This window comes from Narcine bancroftii, chromosome 5, assembly GCF_036971445.1.
Source record: "Narcine bancroftii isolate sNarBan1 chromosome 5, sNarBan1.hap1, whole genome shotgun sequence".
Classification (NCBI taxonomy): domain Eukaryota; kingdom Metazoa; phylum Chordata; class Chondrichthyes; order Torpediniformes; family Narcinidae; genus Narcine; species Narcine bancroftii.
Window position 1 is genome coordinate 246,853,621 of NC_091473.1, and position 15,407 is coordinate 246,869,027.

Sequence of the window (15,407 nt, forward strand, 5' to 3'; positions counted from 1 at the left end):
AATTGGTTCAAGCAGCTCTAAAAAAATAAAGTTGTTTAAATGTTAAAACAACACAAGGTTGTTCTTTTTCAAGGAACAAACACAACGATCACTGCAAATACTTTTCCTAACTAATCAGGGTGCCGTGCCTGCACCAAATTAAGGCGTGGTGGTACCATTTGTTGCACCTTTTCACTGTACGTAACTGTGGATGCTTGGTAGCGAGTGCTGGTTGTTCGTTGTGTTTGATGCAAGTGTATTGTGAGTGCCTTGTCTGATTTTGCGAGTGTACATGTGTGTGATCCCTGTGGTGACTTTCCCCACAAGTAAATAAAGATCTTCGCCGTGATCGAATTGTGTTCAGACTTGTTGCTTCTCTGACACTACAAGTTGTATCCCTCATCACAATTGGGCATTCTAAATTGCCACAAATGTGGGTAGGTGAAGGAGAATTGGGGGGAGGGGGGAAACAACAATAGCCATTAGGGTGATTGGGAAGCTTGAAAGAGTTAATAGAAAGACTGAAGGGACTTGGCTTCCTAGACATCATCTGTGCATAGAAATAGTCATTGCTTCAGGTTTGTTGAGACTTGAGAGGCCAAATGGCTCCTCTATAGCCACAGAAGATATAAATAAATGAAACTGAATAACTCATTGTTCAAAACTCAGACCCCAATCCAAGGTCCAGGTGACCAGAGCAGATGGTGGGGGTGGGGGGGGGGGGGGGAAAACGCATGTCTGGCACGACTCGTTTGCTTTGATCACAAACTGTACATTTAACAAAGTGCAAGAAGGTGCTGGGAAGTAGCAACACGTTCTCCAAAAACAGAGGCAGTCTTGACATTGTGTGGGTTTTAAATATATATATATATACTATTGCAGTTGGCATTTAGCTGCCACAAGAATGACAGTACAACTCTTATCTGATCCCATTCCAACTGTCACAGAAATTTGAAGAATATTGTGTATTACTACATTCAAAACCGCATTACATGACAAAGTTAAATACATGTTAATATTTAAATGCATCTTTACACGACAATAAAGGGAACCCTTAAACAAATAAGAACTTGTTATTTGGGATTATTGGGCATGCAGAGATGAACTGTCGGTTGTGAAAGATATGGTCTTCAAAGGGAACAGGTTTGATTTCTACTGTTGCTATGCAAGGAAGTGCTCCAGGATATTTTGGTGAGGAAAAATGCAAACATAGCCCTCAAGAGGTGATGTACTGGCCAAGAATGCTCCATGTGAAATATGCCTTATCTATAGACAAGCAGCTTACACCATACCCTGTATCAGACAGACTGTACTTCAAAGTTGGAGTAGATTTGTTTGTCTGTAATAGGAAGAGTCCTATAGTAGTAACAAACTATTTTTCAATTTCGGCTAAAAAAGACTTTGAGTCTTGCTTTAAACCACTTCATTACGACATCCTGAAACTTTCACACCCAAGTAAACAAACAGTGAATTTGGATTGCTCGAGTTTTGTTGCTCAAGCCGTCATCGAAAAGATCCTGACCCTTCCAGGAAACACCTGTAAATGAAATGGTAACTGTATCTAACGAGCGTCATCATCAGTGGTCAAGACTCATCAGTCGAGGAGGAGGCACCTGAAGTTACCTGATTACAGGGGCACTTGAAACCAGGACAGAAAACAAACAAGTTAACATTTCCTCCCAAATATTAATACATTTTAAATCAGTTTAAAAATACTCGAATTCCCTGTAAATAAACATATTTTAACTCGATAAATAACTACCTGACAACAGTCGGAGCCAGAGTTTGAATCGCTTGTGAGGCGGCAAACCTTCGCCCGCCGGAAGTGACGTTGCGCCCCGCCCCCGCTGCGGAAGAACAAAGGACGCTCGGCCGTCCCCGCCCACTTCGTCAGCGAGCGGCCGGCGAGCAGGGGGCGGGACGCGGGCGCCTGCCCCGCCCGTCCGTCCGCTCGCTCGCTCGCTCTGGGACGCCTCTGGCCCATTGGAGAACGGACGCGGCGAGCCGGGCTCTCCATTGGCTGGCTGCGTTGCCAGTCAACGTCGATGGCCTCCCTGCGCCCCGAAGAGGCGGGCGGAAAAAAAAAGTGAGTGAGTGAGAGAAAGAAAGAAGCTGAGATTGAGTCGGCTCGTCAACGCGGAGAGCTGGAGTGGGGGGGGGAAGAAAAGGAGCGTTCAATGTAAGTTTTAAACATCATCCCGCAAAATAAGATCATCGAGATTATTCGAGGTCGATTCCCTTTGGGAGAATTCTGAGCTGGGTGCTTTGAATCCTTGGGGGGGGGGGGGGGGGGGGACATATTCGTCCTTTAATTTATAGTTTAAATTTCTTTTCCACTCAATTCACGTTGAAAAAAGCCTGTCACTAGTTTTATTTTAAGAGGGGTAGATTTTAAAGAAAAGTCACCAATTGCAACCAAGTTATGAATTTACTTGGACAATCAGTTTCCTCTTTTAAATGCACTTTTTTTTTAAATCGTTCAGACCCTCTTAGTTCTGGACTCTGGAGACCTTCTTCATATCTAAAGGAGTGGGTTTAATGTTTGCAAGCTGAAATTAAACCATTGGGTGCCCCCCGCACCCCATCCACCCACCCACCCCCAATAAAATAAAATTCTGAACCACTGCACTCCAACTTCATCCTGAATTTGATTCTTCCCCCCCCACCCCCTTCCCCCACCCCAAAGTCTGGGTTAAGGTTTGTACTAGTTGAGGCATTTGGGCCAAGGGGGATGGGGGGGGGGGGGGGGCTTGAGTAAAAGCCCTAAAGACAGACCAGCAGAGAGAAAAAAAGAAGGGAGCGTTCAGTGCAATCATCCCATAAAGTGATTTCATCTGGATTATTCGATGTGGGTTCATGATGTTGGGAGGATTCTGAGCTGACCACCACCTTCTTTCCCCCCCCCCCTTTTGTTGGGACCCCTCCCAACACCTTGACGAAGGGTCCCAGCCTGAAACGTCGGTGATGTATCTTCACCTTTGCTGTGTGGTTTTTTTTACACTTAACCACGGTGTCAACACCATCCTGTGTTTTGCACTTTATTTCTAATAGTTATTTAGTCTCCAACTTTCAATACTTAAAGAGTGAAAGGTGGTGTCCATCATTTTGAAGCTATGGAGCAATCAGTAATATTGTAAAAAGTATCTAACTGGCTGAGAAGTCTTTTTTTAAGTGACTCGAATTCATGGCATGTGTCATTTAAGCATATTTTCTTTCTTTCTTGTGCTTCACTTTGAGTCACCCTAAGGCCATGAAAGATTAGACTGTTTTTTTTTTGGAGTGGAGGAGAGGGGTGGGTGGCGGAAGAGACACATCCTTAACAAAATCAAAATGGTTCATGTTTTTTTTAATAAAGCAGAACACAAGCACTTCAAAAAGAAGTAAACCATTTTGTTACTGATGTTTTCCTCATCAGGAAGAATTTTTTTTGTTGTAATGAATGAAGGAAACAATTACAGTTTACTGAAGAACCAATGGCATGTGTTTGAAATTTCCTTAGGGCCATTAATTACAAGGAATCTTGATTTTTTTTTAAAACTTTAAATTTACATACCTAATTTATAATTGTACGAATGACTGATGGACTGAATTTTATTGACTTGTTTCTTTTGTCTTGTAATCTTTCATTGCTTGTTTTACATCTTTAAGGTGTATTCTCTATCGAGTTACATCGAGTTATTGATTTATTATGATGCTGTATAGTAGCTGGCACTGAATCACACTTTCTATAATCTCATGAATATACATTTGGAAGGACAAACCATCTGGAGCAATCTTGAAATGGAAGAATTACAAGTAACGTGCTTTTTTTTTGTTTAATTCATGGTGGAAAGTATTTTTTGACAAGACTTTTGTTTAAATCAGCAGCTAACAAATTGAGTGCAGTTTGTGGATAAATAGTTAAACCAAGCAATGTGAGACATTGGAATTGACCTGTCATGCATCCTGCTTCAAAAGCCAGTTTTGTTTCCCCTCGGTTTCTATCATTTGAAAGAAAACATCATTAACATTTAAATATTGCAGCTATTTGATTTGCATGTTGTTGCCACAATTATATTTTAGTTTTGAAAGAAATGATATTGTTATAGTATGTGAATTATCCAACCCTATCAAGGATAACGTAATATAATCCATCAATTAATACTGTGGAGTGTTACCAGTGAATTTGGAATGTTACGTCTCGAATATTTTGAGTGTGATTGCTTATGTTTGGAAATCATTTGATTTTGTTCAGAAGTACTGAATAGTTAAACCTAAAAGTAACAGTAATTGCTTTCTTCACCAGAAGTGACTTAAAGTAAACAACCTGGTGGGCATAATAACAATTTTTTGTGTATCATGGTTTTATTTGCTTTGCAAAATTGTTTTGCAAAAATAAAATAAAAGTAACTTGAGTTATGGCAATAGTTTGCCAATTGCTACAATTTGCTAGATGATTTGTGCCCTCTGTTGTTAGCCTCCCAAAAAGCTAGGTCACTTTAATCAGGTACACAGAAGAGCAAGAGAAACTCAGGAGATTAAGCAGCATCCTTGCAAAGCAAAATCTGATTTTTCAATTTGCCTCTGAACTGCAAACACTTGTGGCAATTGACCCAGTAACGTGAATTAAACTTGCCATAGAAGTTTAGACGAGATAGGATGAATGACATGCAGTACCCATCTTTATGAAGGTAGGGCATTCCTGAGAAACAGTTCGTAAACTGAAAACAAAGACCCATGAACTACTATTAGAGGCAATTTTCATAAAAGTGAACACAGGTTTCTTGGTACAAGCGAATTTTCGTAAAGTGGGGTTAACCTGTACTTTGTTGTTCTAAACAAAGGGAAGAATTGGAACTAAACTCACTCCTACAGGTGGGAAGTAGTTCCTAAGTACATTTACATTTTAATCGGATTTTACTTTTATATTTCTTATTTGAGCCAATTATATTGTCTTTCTTTTTCTGTGAATGACATGCAATATTTTCTGTACCTTCTTTATCCCTCCTGAACTTTCCAAGACATTGGCAGTTCGCTTTTCCAACAATTTGCAATCCAAAAATATCTGGCTGATAATGGAAGGAAATAAGCAAGCTCGTGGTAAATGTTGCAGGAATCACAGATCGAGCAAATTCAAGACCATTTTCCAAGTGCTAACTAGCTGAAAGCCAAAATGAACCCAATTGTGCTTGCCATTTTTACACTTTGCTAAATGACACTTTAACATTAAAATTTTGGGGACCATGGCAACATTTTCAATTTATAAGTCTGTGTGCACTTTGTTTTATTATATGCTCATCTGATACTGATGCATATGGAAATCTCCCCAGTCACTGTTGAGTGACTCCAAACCAAGCTACAAGTATGTACAAGGGTGGAGTCTGATGTGGAATAATGCTCAACTCTTTCTAGTAGTTCTGTTGATCATCGGTCCACTAAAAATTCACACTTTATAGTTAAAGGCCTCTTCAAGATGCTTGACATCTGTGGAGAGGAAGTAAAACAGTGCTGGAGAAACTCAGCAGGTCAAACAGCAGATTTTGTGCACCAAAGATAAAGCTACATAAACAATGTTTTGGGCTTGAGCCCTTCATCAAGGTATGAGCAAAATGTAGGCAGGGGGCCTGACTCAAATGATGGTGGGGAGGGGGGGGGGTGGTGGGGGTGGCTGGGGACAGGGGAGGGCAAGGTAATCTGTGAATAAGGGAAGGATTTCTTTGTTGGGAGGTGTTCTATTTTGCATAAAGATCTTTTAAAGCATCCCTATAAATTTTAGGCTGCTTAATATTCAGGCTTTTGACTCTAGCCTTTAGCGCACTGTAAATTACTTTACCAGCTTAAGTCAAAGGATGAACTGATGTCTATAGTTTTTTCACCAAGCTCCATGTGCTCTTGTATTTCAAAATAATTGTGTATTATTTTGCTTGCTGATGGATTACCTCATTCATGAATTCCCTTTGCCATTTAGGCCCTTTACTTGGAAAAAAGCATGCTCTTCATTATAAGCAAAAACCAAATTCCTGGAGCAACTCAGCAGGTTGAGCAGCAGCTGTAGGGAGAAAGGAATTGTCAATATCTCGCATCAGGACCCTGCATTGGGACTGAAGGGAGTGGGCCATTTTGAAGAATGGGAAGGGTGTGAGATGGAGGCAAGTAGGTGATGGGTGAACCTCGGAGCAGTGAAAGATGACAGACAGTTGGAGTCTGCCATGTGAGAGGAGTAGAGTTAGGAGATGGGTGATGGGCAGAGGCAGGCAGACAACAAAAGAAAAAAAAGCAGATGAGGTTGGGAGGTAGGAGGTGGATAAATAGCACAAAGGCATCGAGTTCTGGAATCTGATGAACAAGGAAGGTGAGCATGGGAAGCATTATGGGAGAGTTGAAGGGCAGATGGAAGAAGGAAGTGGGTGGATAAAATATGTGGGTAGTAGGGGGGATGGAATGAGGAGAATGAAAATGCTTACCTGAAATTGGAACTTTCAATGTTCATACAATTGGGTTGTAAACTGGGAATTTGAGGTGGTTATTGCTGATAGAGCAAATTCATTCTGTGCTTGGTCTCAATGACATAGAGGCCTTGAGTTGTAGGGACAAATGTTCCAGAAAAAAGTGCCAGGGATTATGAAGAGGTGGATGGGAAGGATGAGTGGACCAGAGAGTCAAGAAGGGAGTCATCTCTGCAGAAAGGGATGGGGGTAGAAGATGTAGTAGCTGGTGGAGATGATGTGCTGGATGCATGGGCTATTTGACATGGATTAGGGGAGCTGTGTAATGTAGTGGGTCAAGATCAGAAAACTGTGGAATGTAAAAATGTAGAAGATGTGGTTGGATGGGTTCCACATTTCCTGAAGAAGGAAGACATTTTGGATGTCATGCAATGTAAGGTCTTGTGTCAAGTGCAAATTTGGTGGAGATGGAGAAACTAGGAAAAGGGGAGGGTATCCTTACAAGGGACAGGATGGAGAGACTTGTATCTAGGTCGCTGTTGGAGTTTGTGGATTTTTGTAAATATCTGTGTCTTTTGAGATAGAGGCACAAAGATCCAGAAAAGGGAGACAGGTGTGTTACTGAATGGGTTAATAAAGTTATGATAAAATGTATCTTTAAAAGGGTAAGTTTGTGAGGTTTAGTTGTTAAATCATATTTTCCTCACCTCAAGTGCCATGCAGGCACTTCATGTCTCCAATTGGCTTTGCTGAGACAATGGAGGGGACTTGAGAGTTTTACAAGTAGATGTTTGTACGGGCCCTAGTCTCAAGAACTGAGAATCTTTTGCTATTAAGACTGGTGCCAGAAGTTTAAGTTGCTGTTCTGAGAGGGGTCATGTGGCTTTGCAAACAGAGAGAAAACATTCTTAATTTGGAAAAGAGAGAAAGACTGGGAGATTCAGCAACTGTTGGTGTTGAAGACTGCAAGTTTGGTTTTGAGTTCTGAGTTCAGCGTATTATAAATCTGTAGTCAACTGTAGAGGCTGTGGCTGGTTATTGTGTTTCTCCTGAAGTAAGGGAAAAAGAAGAACTCCTGTGGTAACCTGAAAGAGGAGGTTATCTTTTAGAAAAAGCTGAGAGGCAAGTTTCTTCAGCAAGACACTTCAGTGGCTGATTGAAGGAGATCAGTTTGTGTGTGTCCAACGAATAACTAAAATCTCTCTGAAACCAACAAAGACCTTCCTGAGCGGTAACAATTTAAGTTAAGGCACCAGAGCCTTAATTCTGTGCACAATATAGAAAATTGCCTGATACCAGTGAACTTGGAGAAGTGAAAAGTGAATGATTAGACAATGAAAAAGAATTTTCCTGAACACATTACATACATGTGTGCTTCGAATTAGAAGGGGGGGTGGGTTAAGTTAATAGTAATAAGTTAAATATTGATCTTATTCTTGTGTATTAAGAAAATAAATCCATTTTTGTTTAAGTAGCCATTGTCTTGGTGAACTCCTGTTGTTAGTTTTTGTCTTTTGGGCTTGTAACAGGTGTCAGGAATGGTTTAAGTGAATTTGAGAGCAGAAAGGGAAATTGGTCGTGAAGGTGATTAAATTGACCAGTTCCACATGGGTGCAGGGTACAACATCAATGCAATAATCAACGTAACAGAGCAAATGTTTGCAATAAGGACTGTGCTTATGTGGTTTTTAAAAGGACAGACATAGCTGGGGTCCATGCATGTGCCTGTGGCTACACGTTTGACTTGTACAAAGTAAGAGTAGTCAAAGGACAGGTTGTTCAAGTAAGAACAAGTTCTCCAAGTGAATGAGTGTTAGTAGAGGGAATTGATTGGAAAGAAGCAGAAACACGAGTGGGGGATGAAGGTGTATGAAAGCCTCCTTTTCCATCTGGACAACCTCTAATCAGATGGCATTAACCTCGACCAGTTTCTGTTAAAGCACCCCTCCATCACCTTCCTTCTACCTCCTTTCCTCTAGTTCGTTCTCTCTCTCTTCCCTTTTCCCTCTATCTCCTTTCACAGAGCCAAAATCAATTCCTACCTTTCCTTTCATCATATCCAATTAACACCTTTTGTCAGTTGGTCTGGGCTTCCCCCTTTCTCTCCCCAGTCTTTATTCAGATGCCTGCCTGCTTGGACCTTGAAGAAGGGTTCCATTCTGAAATGTCAGTCATGTATCTTTACCTCCTATGAGACCAGCTGAGTTTCCCCTGCATTTCTGTGTGTTTTTATGAAAATTAGATGTCCAGAGTGAAGAGGAGGTAGTGAAGGGCCATTCGATCAGAAATTATCAAACTGTCTCCTTTATAAGCCTTAAAGTTAGCTTGTAAGGAAATTGTCAGTGTAAAGGAACTTAGCATTAGGTAATACCATTCAAGCAACTTTTTACTCAGTAAATTTAGTTTAATATAAATTTAAACATTAACATTTGGTTTATGTACATGTTTTATTGATCTGGTTTTGAAAGTGAATACAAATGTTGTGTTTATAACAACCTGATATGAAAAATAGTTTAAATTCAGATCTTGTGCTCATTTTTTTTTTAAGTTTAAGCACGCATTGCACAATTGGGCTGTTGAATTTTAATTAACTGTTACTTCCATTAAATGTGCTTGAAGCAGAAGAAATTAAATCTGGAAAGCAATGAACTCATACTATGGGATAAACAAAGAGCTGGTGTGTTCAGTCAGGAACAGCTGCAGCAAGGTTGCAAAATATCAGATGTGACAGGAAAGCAGAGAACAGAACAATAATCTGAAATAAAGAGATTAAGTATTCTGTTGTTTCCAGCTACAAATTCTGAAGATTAATGTTTTCTGATTAGTTAATTGGATTTTCTGTTTTTAAATATACTTGAGTTTTCCAAATAGGGAAATAATGTTTTCAGTTGTAAGGCAATAAATATTGCGGGGCATAACAGCTATGTATATTCTTCCCTTTGAACTATTTGTAGTGTGTCTGGTAAACCTTTTTAATTATTCTCACGGCAACAAGATTTTTTTAAATAATGAACACGATAGATCCACTTTAGATTACAGGTGTGTAGGTGTGCTATTTGGCCTCTCGCTAGCTGGATACTTTGTTTAAAGCAGCTTGATGTTCATGAAATGAATAACATCCAAAGAAATAGAATCAATGAAACAGTTGTTGAGGTAACCTATTATCTCATGGCAAATAACCATACGCAGCTGGCCCCCTACTTTTACAGTTTATTAAATTCCTACATTTTATGTCCTGAAATCATGGTGACCAAGGGAAGATTGAGAAAAAGAAACTGGATAATAGACTTGAGTAACAGCACTGTCCTCTCCATCCACCTGTGCATGAAAGTAATACAAATGTAAGTTTTAGAATGTCACTATTTTAAAAAGCTTTAAAATGGTGTTTAATTTAAAATTGGTAACTTGTGCTACAGTAAACTTGTGACATTTGTCTCATTTTAAATTTGCACAAATATTTTGTACTTGTGTGCCTGTTTGTCAATGAAGTGCAAGAGGCCAATGTTGAGATATCTTGGCAATGCCACCCAATGTTACTGTGCCAATTTCCCTCCCATTCTAAGAGGTGATTTCATTCTCCCCATTGCTATTGAGGGCAGTTTGTGCTGGCAATTAAATTCTGTGTGTGAATGAGGGCTCTGAGGGAATTTCTTCGTGATCACCAATCAACCAGGTGCTTGATTGAAAGTTCTGGTGATGAGGCATTCTGCCAATTGGCTTTTGACCGTCTGCTCAAGGAAACAGTTGAGTCCACTATTTCCTTTTTCTGCAGGATCTCAAAAAAGCACTACCTAATTGAATTTTAGTCAAAGGAACTCTTTAGCACTAACATTTCAAAGGCATTGATGATTTTTGAGTCCTCACTGGCCACGGGGTGATATCAGAGAATTGGATGGCGAACCAAAGATAATGGGGCTAATCCTGGGAATTACAGATTTGCATCAGTGGTTTGGCAAGCTATTGGAGAGGATTCTTGAGGACAAGATTCATGAGCCCTTGTAGAAGCATACTTATCAGGGATGGTCAGCATGGCTTTGTGAAGGACAGCCATGCTGACTATTGAGCCCAATTGAGTTTTTCAGGGTGGTGACAAAATAAATTGAGGGTAGTGGTGGATCTGGTGTATATGGATTTCAGTAAGGCATTTGACAAGGTTGCCTTGGTAGGCTCATACAGAAAGTCATGTGACATGGGATCTATAGTAACTTGGTTGGATGAATTTGAAATTGGGTTGCCCACAAAAAGCAGAGGGAGGTCAGTAATTAGAGGGGTTTGACAAGGATCTGTTCTGGGACTATAGCTCTTTGTGAATTTTCTAAATGTCTTGGGTAAGGAAGAAGGGTGGATGAATAAATTTGTAGATTGGTTGGAGGTGTGGTTAGTGTAGAAGGTTGCCATAGGTTACAACAGAATGCAGATTTTGGTGGAGAAATGGAAGATGGGAGTTCAATCCAGAAAAGTGAAGTGGTCCACTTTAAAAGATCAAACTTGATGGCAGAGTGCAAGGTTAATGGCAGGATTCTTAGCAGTGTGGAGGAACAGAGCGATCTTGGAGTCCACCATGAACTGATAGAGTGGTTAATAAGTTGTATGGTGTGCTGGACCTCATTGTAGGGGGATTGAGTTCAAGATCTGCAAGATAATGTTGCAAATCTGTAAAACTCTGATTGGACCACAGTTTTTAGTTAAGTTTTGCTAACCTCATTTTAGGAAGGATGTTGAAGCTTTAGAGATGGTATCTGATGAGGAAAGGTTGAGCAAACTTCGGCTTTTTCTCTTGAGTGATGGTAATGAGAGGTGTCTTAATAGAGGTATGAAGGATGAGTAGCATTGATAAAGTGGACATCCAGCATCTTTATTCACAGAGCAGCAATGACCAATACCAGGCAACATCTGTTTAAAGTGGATGGAGTTAAGTTTAGGGGAGATCTATAAAATAAAAATAAAAAACTCCTTCTGACAGAGTGGTGGGTGCCTAGAACTCATTGCCGGTACTGGTGTAGAAGGTGATGGAATAAGGAGATTTTTTTAAAACTCTTAGGCACATGGATGTAAAAAAAAATGAAGGGTTAATGTAATGTGAAGGAGGGAAGAGTTGAATTTAGTGGGAGAGGGTTTATAAAGGTCAGCACAATATTGGGGTGGCATGGTTGCCCTAGCAGTTAGCGTAACACTTTTACAGTTCCAGTGATTGGGACTGGACCTGGATTTGAATCCCACTCTGTCAATAAGGAGTTTGTACATTCTCCCTGTGTCTGTGTGGGCTTTCTCTGGGGGCTCCAGTTTTCTCACCCTTCAAAAATCTACTGGGGTTTAGGTTAATGGGGTGTAATTCGGGCAGCATGAACTCATTGGACTGAATTGGCCTGTTACAGTGCTGTATATCAAATTTAATTTAAAAACATTGTGGACTGAAGGGCCTGTTCTTGATGTACTATTTTATAGTCCAACACCAAAGATAGAATCATAGGTAACATAGGAAGTAGGAACAGGAGTAGGCCAAAAATGGCCCATCGAGCCTGCTCCGCCATTCAATACGATCATGGCTGATCTAATTTAGGACCTAACTCCACCTACCTACCTTCTCCCCAGATCCCCTAATTTCTCTATCATGTAAAAAAATTGATCTAACCGAATTTTAAATATGTTTAATGAGGCAGTCTCAACCACTTCCCTGGTTAGAGAATTCCAAACATTCACTACTCTCTGGGAAAAACTATTTTTCCTCATCTCTGTCCTAAATCTACTCCCCTGAATCTTGAGACTGTGTCCTCTCATTTTAGTTTCCCCAGCCAGCTCAAAAAACCTTCCTACATCTATCCTATCCATACCCTTCATAATCCTATATGTTTCTATAAGATCTCCTCTCATTCTTCTGAACTTGAGCGAATACAATCCTAGATGATTTAATCTTTCATCATAAGTCAACCCCTTCATCCCAGGGATCAACCTATTAAACCTCCTCTGGACCATCTCCAAAGCCAGTAAGTATATTTTTCCACAAATGTGGAGACCAGAACTGGACACAGTACTCCAGGTGCGGTCTCACCAGTACCTTATATGGTTGCAACATTACCTCCCTACTCCTGAATTCAATTCCTCTAGTGATGAAGGCCAACATTCCATTTGCCTTCTTAATAACCTGCTGCACCTGCAACCTAACTTTTTGCGATTCATGCACAAGCCATACACTTGTCAAGTGGTCTCTTGAAATTCACCAATATACCTGCCTTCACTGATCCAGGTAGTGAGTGCATTCGACATACCAGGCACTCTCTAGGTTTTGTTTTTTAAAAAAAAATATTTTCTCTAATATTGCCCTTGAACTTCCCACCCATTACCTTAAAGCTATGCCCTCTTGTATTGAGCAGTGGTGCCCCGGGAAGGAGGTGCTGGCTGTCCACTCTATTTCTCTTAATATCTTGTATACCACTATCATGTCTCCTCTCATCCTCCTATTTGATATTTCCACAGAAAGGTGGCCATCTGATTGAGGACATGTTGGATAATTTTTTTCATTTTAGAGCTTTATACTTTGAAATAGTTTGTATTCAAAGGTGCAATTTCCAGGTGAAGTGCAATATTATACAAGTACCATAATTACTACAGCAATTAACACACTGAAGCCTGGTATCACTGTTGCAAAGGTGCTAACGGAAGAACCCAATTTAGGTTTTGGGTTTAAAAAGTATGTTGTTTTCTATTTATTCTGTCGCTAATCAAAACCTTGAAAATGGAGATGATTTGCACCAGAGAATAAAGAAAGATTGACATCCCCCACCCCCAATGATGCAGTCTTTCTTGGCAGTGGTTTGTATAGTAACCATGTAGCTGATGCAAGCAGAAATGTATTTCTTTGGGCAGGTTTGAGAAGGTTGTTCCACATGGTTTTCATTCTCTTGAAGTTGAAAGCTTTTGTGGTTCAAAATGGATAATAAACAATGATTTCTTGCTGATCCCTCATTTGGACTTGATATGCTGGAGTTGACAATGCTCTTGCCATTAGGGCCATAAGTATGTCACTTGACCTATCGAGTCTGCTCTTCCATTCACTCATGAGCTGGTCCACTCTCCCACTCAACCCCACTCCCCTGCCTTCTCTCTTAATCTTTGGTACCCTGACTCTTCAGATACTGAGCAATCTTGCCTTAAATACATTCAACAATCTGGCCTCCTCAGTCTCCTGCTGTAGCAATTTCCAGAGGTTTGCCATTCTTGGACTAAATAAATTGCTTCCCATCTCTGATTTAAATGGGGACCCTTCAATCCTGAAGTTGTGCCCTTTTGTCCTTGACTTCCTGGCCATGGGAAACCACTTTGCAACATCTACTCTGTCCAGGCCTTTTAACATTCAAAATCTATTAAGTTCCCCCTCCTTCTTTTGAACTCCAAGGACAGTCCAAGAGCCATTAAATGCTTCTCATATGCTAATCTCTTCATTTCAGGAATCATTCTTGTCGATCTTCTCCGAACTCTTTCCCCAGAACTATACTCCATACTCCAACTGAGTGTCTTGTAAAGCATCAACATCACATCCCTGCTTGTATATCTTATTATTCTGGATTTAAATGCCAATAATGCATTCACCACCTTAACTGATTCAACCTGGTTAACCTTTAGAGTATCCCGTCCCTTTGCACCTCCAAACTTTGAATTTTCTCTCCTTCCAAAAGTCTGCAGTTTTATTCCTTCTATCCTAGTGCATGACTGTACACTTTCCAACATTGTCATTTTTGCTTACTCTCTTAATCCAAGTTTCTCCATTTTCACATCGCTGCCTGCTCCTCCACCTAGCTTTGTATCATCTATAAATTTAGCCACAAAGCTATTTATTGCACAATCCAGATCATTGATATACAGCACAAAAGGAAGTGACCCCAGCACTGACCCTCCTGCACTAGATGGATGAAATCTACACATGTACATGTGAGTGTCATAATACACAAGTACAATTCCCGCTTGCAACAGTTACACTGTGATAGAGATGGGAACCAGTAGTGAGCAGAATCTTGATGACATTCCCGGTGTTAAATAGCAAATGTTCTGTGATTACCAGAATCCTGTTTTGGAAGATGGTCATAATCACGTCATCTATGCCCCTGCCATATCTCCTTCATGGCATATGTGGGAGATGATGATCTGAGTTTTTGAGATTGAAATTCTTCTGGACTCCCTCCAGCTACATTCCCTAAGATAATGCTGCTTCCCACTTCATCTGCAAGGTGCATCAATAAGATCTCCTTGAGCATCTCAAAAAGTCTGTCCCCTCAGAGGTTTTAATGCCGTCAATTCCGGTTACTCTTTGAGAAATCCCCCAGTATGATAAACCTACTTTTATTGCATCTATCCGGTATCTGCTCTATCACTGATGACTTTTTCCTGCTTATTGTTTTTCCTTTGTGTTCGGTTTTCGAGTCAGCAGTATTTATCCAAATGCAAATTATTGATCACCATCGTTTACAGGGAGCAGAACTGATTGAATGATTGTTGTTATCTACACCTCCCCCCCCCCCCCCTAATTTCTGTCAGAAAACCATGTAGTTTCTTCTGGTTTGAATAATTCTTCAGTTTTCCACTGAAGAATGAATGCAATAATTGAATCTCATTCACCCTGTGAAATAGAAATGTTATGTTCCAACAAATTGCTAATTTTTAAAAAAAGGTTATATCTGTCTTCGATTGATGGCTCCTCATGGAAATTGTGTTTTCCTTTTCACATGGTCAAAACACCCCAGGCAGTCTATTACAGAAGTTAAAGAGCTGCACATCTGAAACCATATCAAAAACCAACAACAGAATGTGAGTTTTTAGTTGTCCCCCTGTGTCAAAACTGGAAAAGATGATGTTGGCCCAGACATTTAAGCTGAGTTAGTTTCTTTGTTACAGTAACTTGTGTGGTGTGCTGTAAAATATCAAAAGTCAAATTATTAATTTGTTCTCAAAGAAGGAATAATCTCTTTGATGTATTAACTATTCTGTTGGACAACTTCAATCAAAACAATC

The 15,407-nt window shown here is 40.2% G+C and overlaps 1 protein-coding gene across 9 annotated transcripts in view; it reads left to right on the forward strand.

Moving 5' to 3' along the window:
* The first annotated feature begins 1,828 nt into the window (after positions 1-1,828).
* cttnbp2nlb (CTTNBP2 N-terminal like b) overlaps positions 1,829-15,407 on the forward strand; it is a 92,755-nt gene continuing 79,176 nt past the window's right edge. For 6 of the 9 annotated variants that reach the window (XR_011358493.1, XR_011358494.1, XR_011358495.1 and 3 more), the window contains exon 1: positions 1,839-2,065. Coding sequence is in view for 3 of the 9 variants with exons in the window: in XM_069941965.1 (XP_069798066.1) it covers positions 2,025-2,065 (41 nt within the window). In the remaining 6 variants the exon portion in view is untranslated. Of the gene's footprint in view, positions 2,159-15,139; positions 15,204-15,407 lie in introns of all 9 variants that reach the window. The other 3 variants (XM_069941967.1, XM_069941969.1, XM_069941966.1) reach the window with 3 other exon arrangements.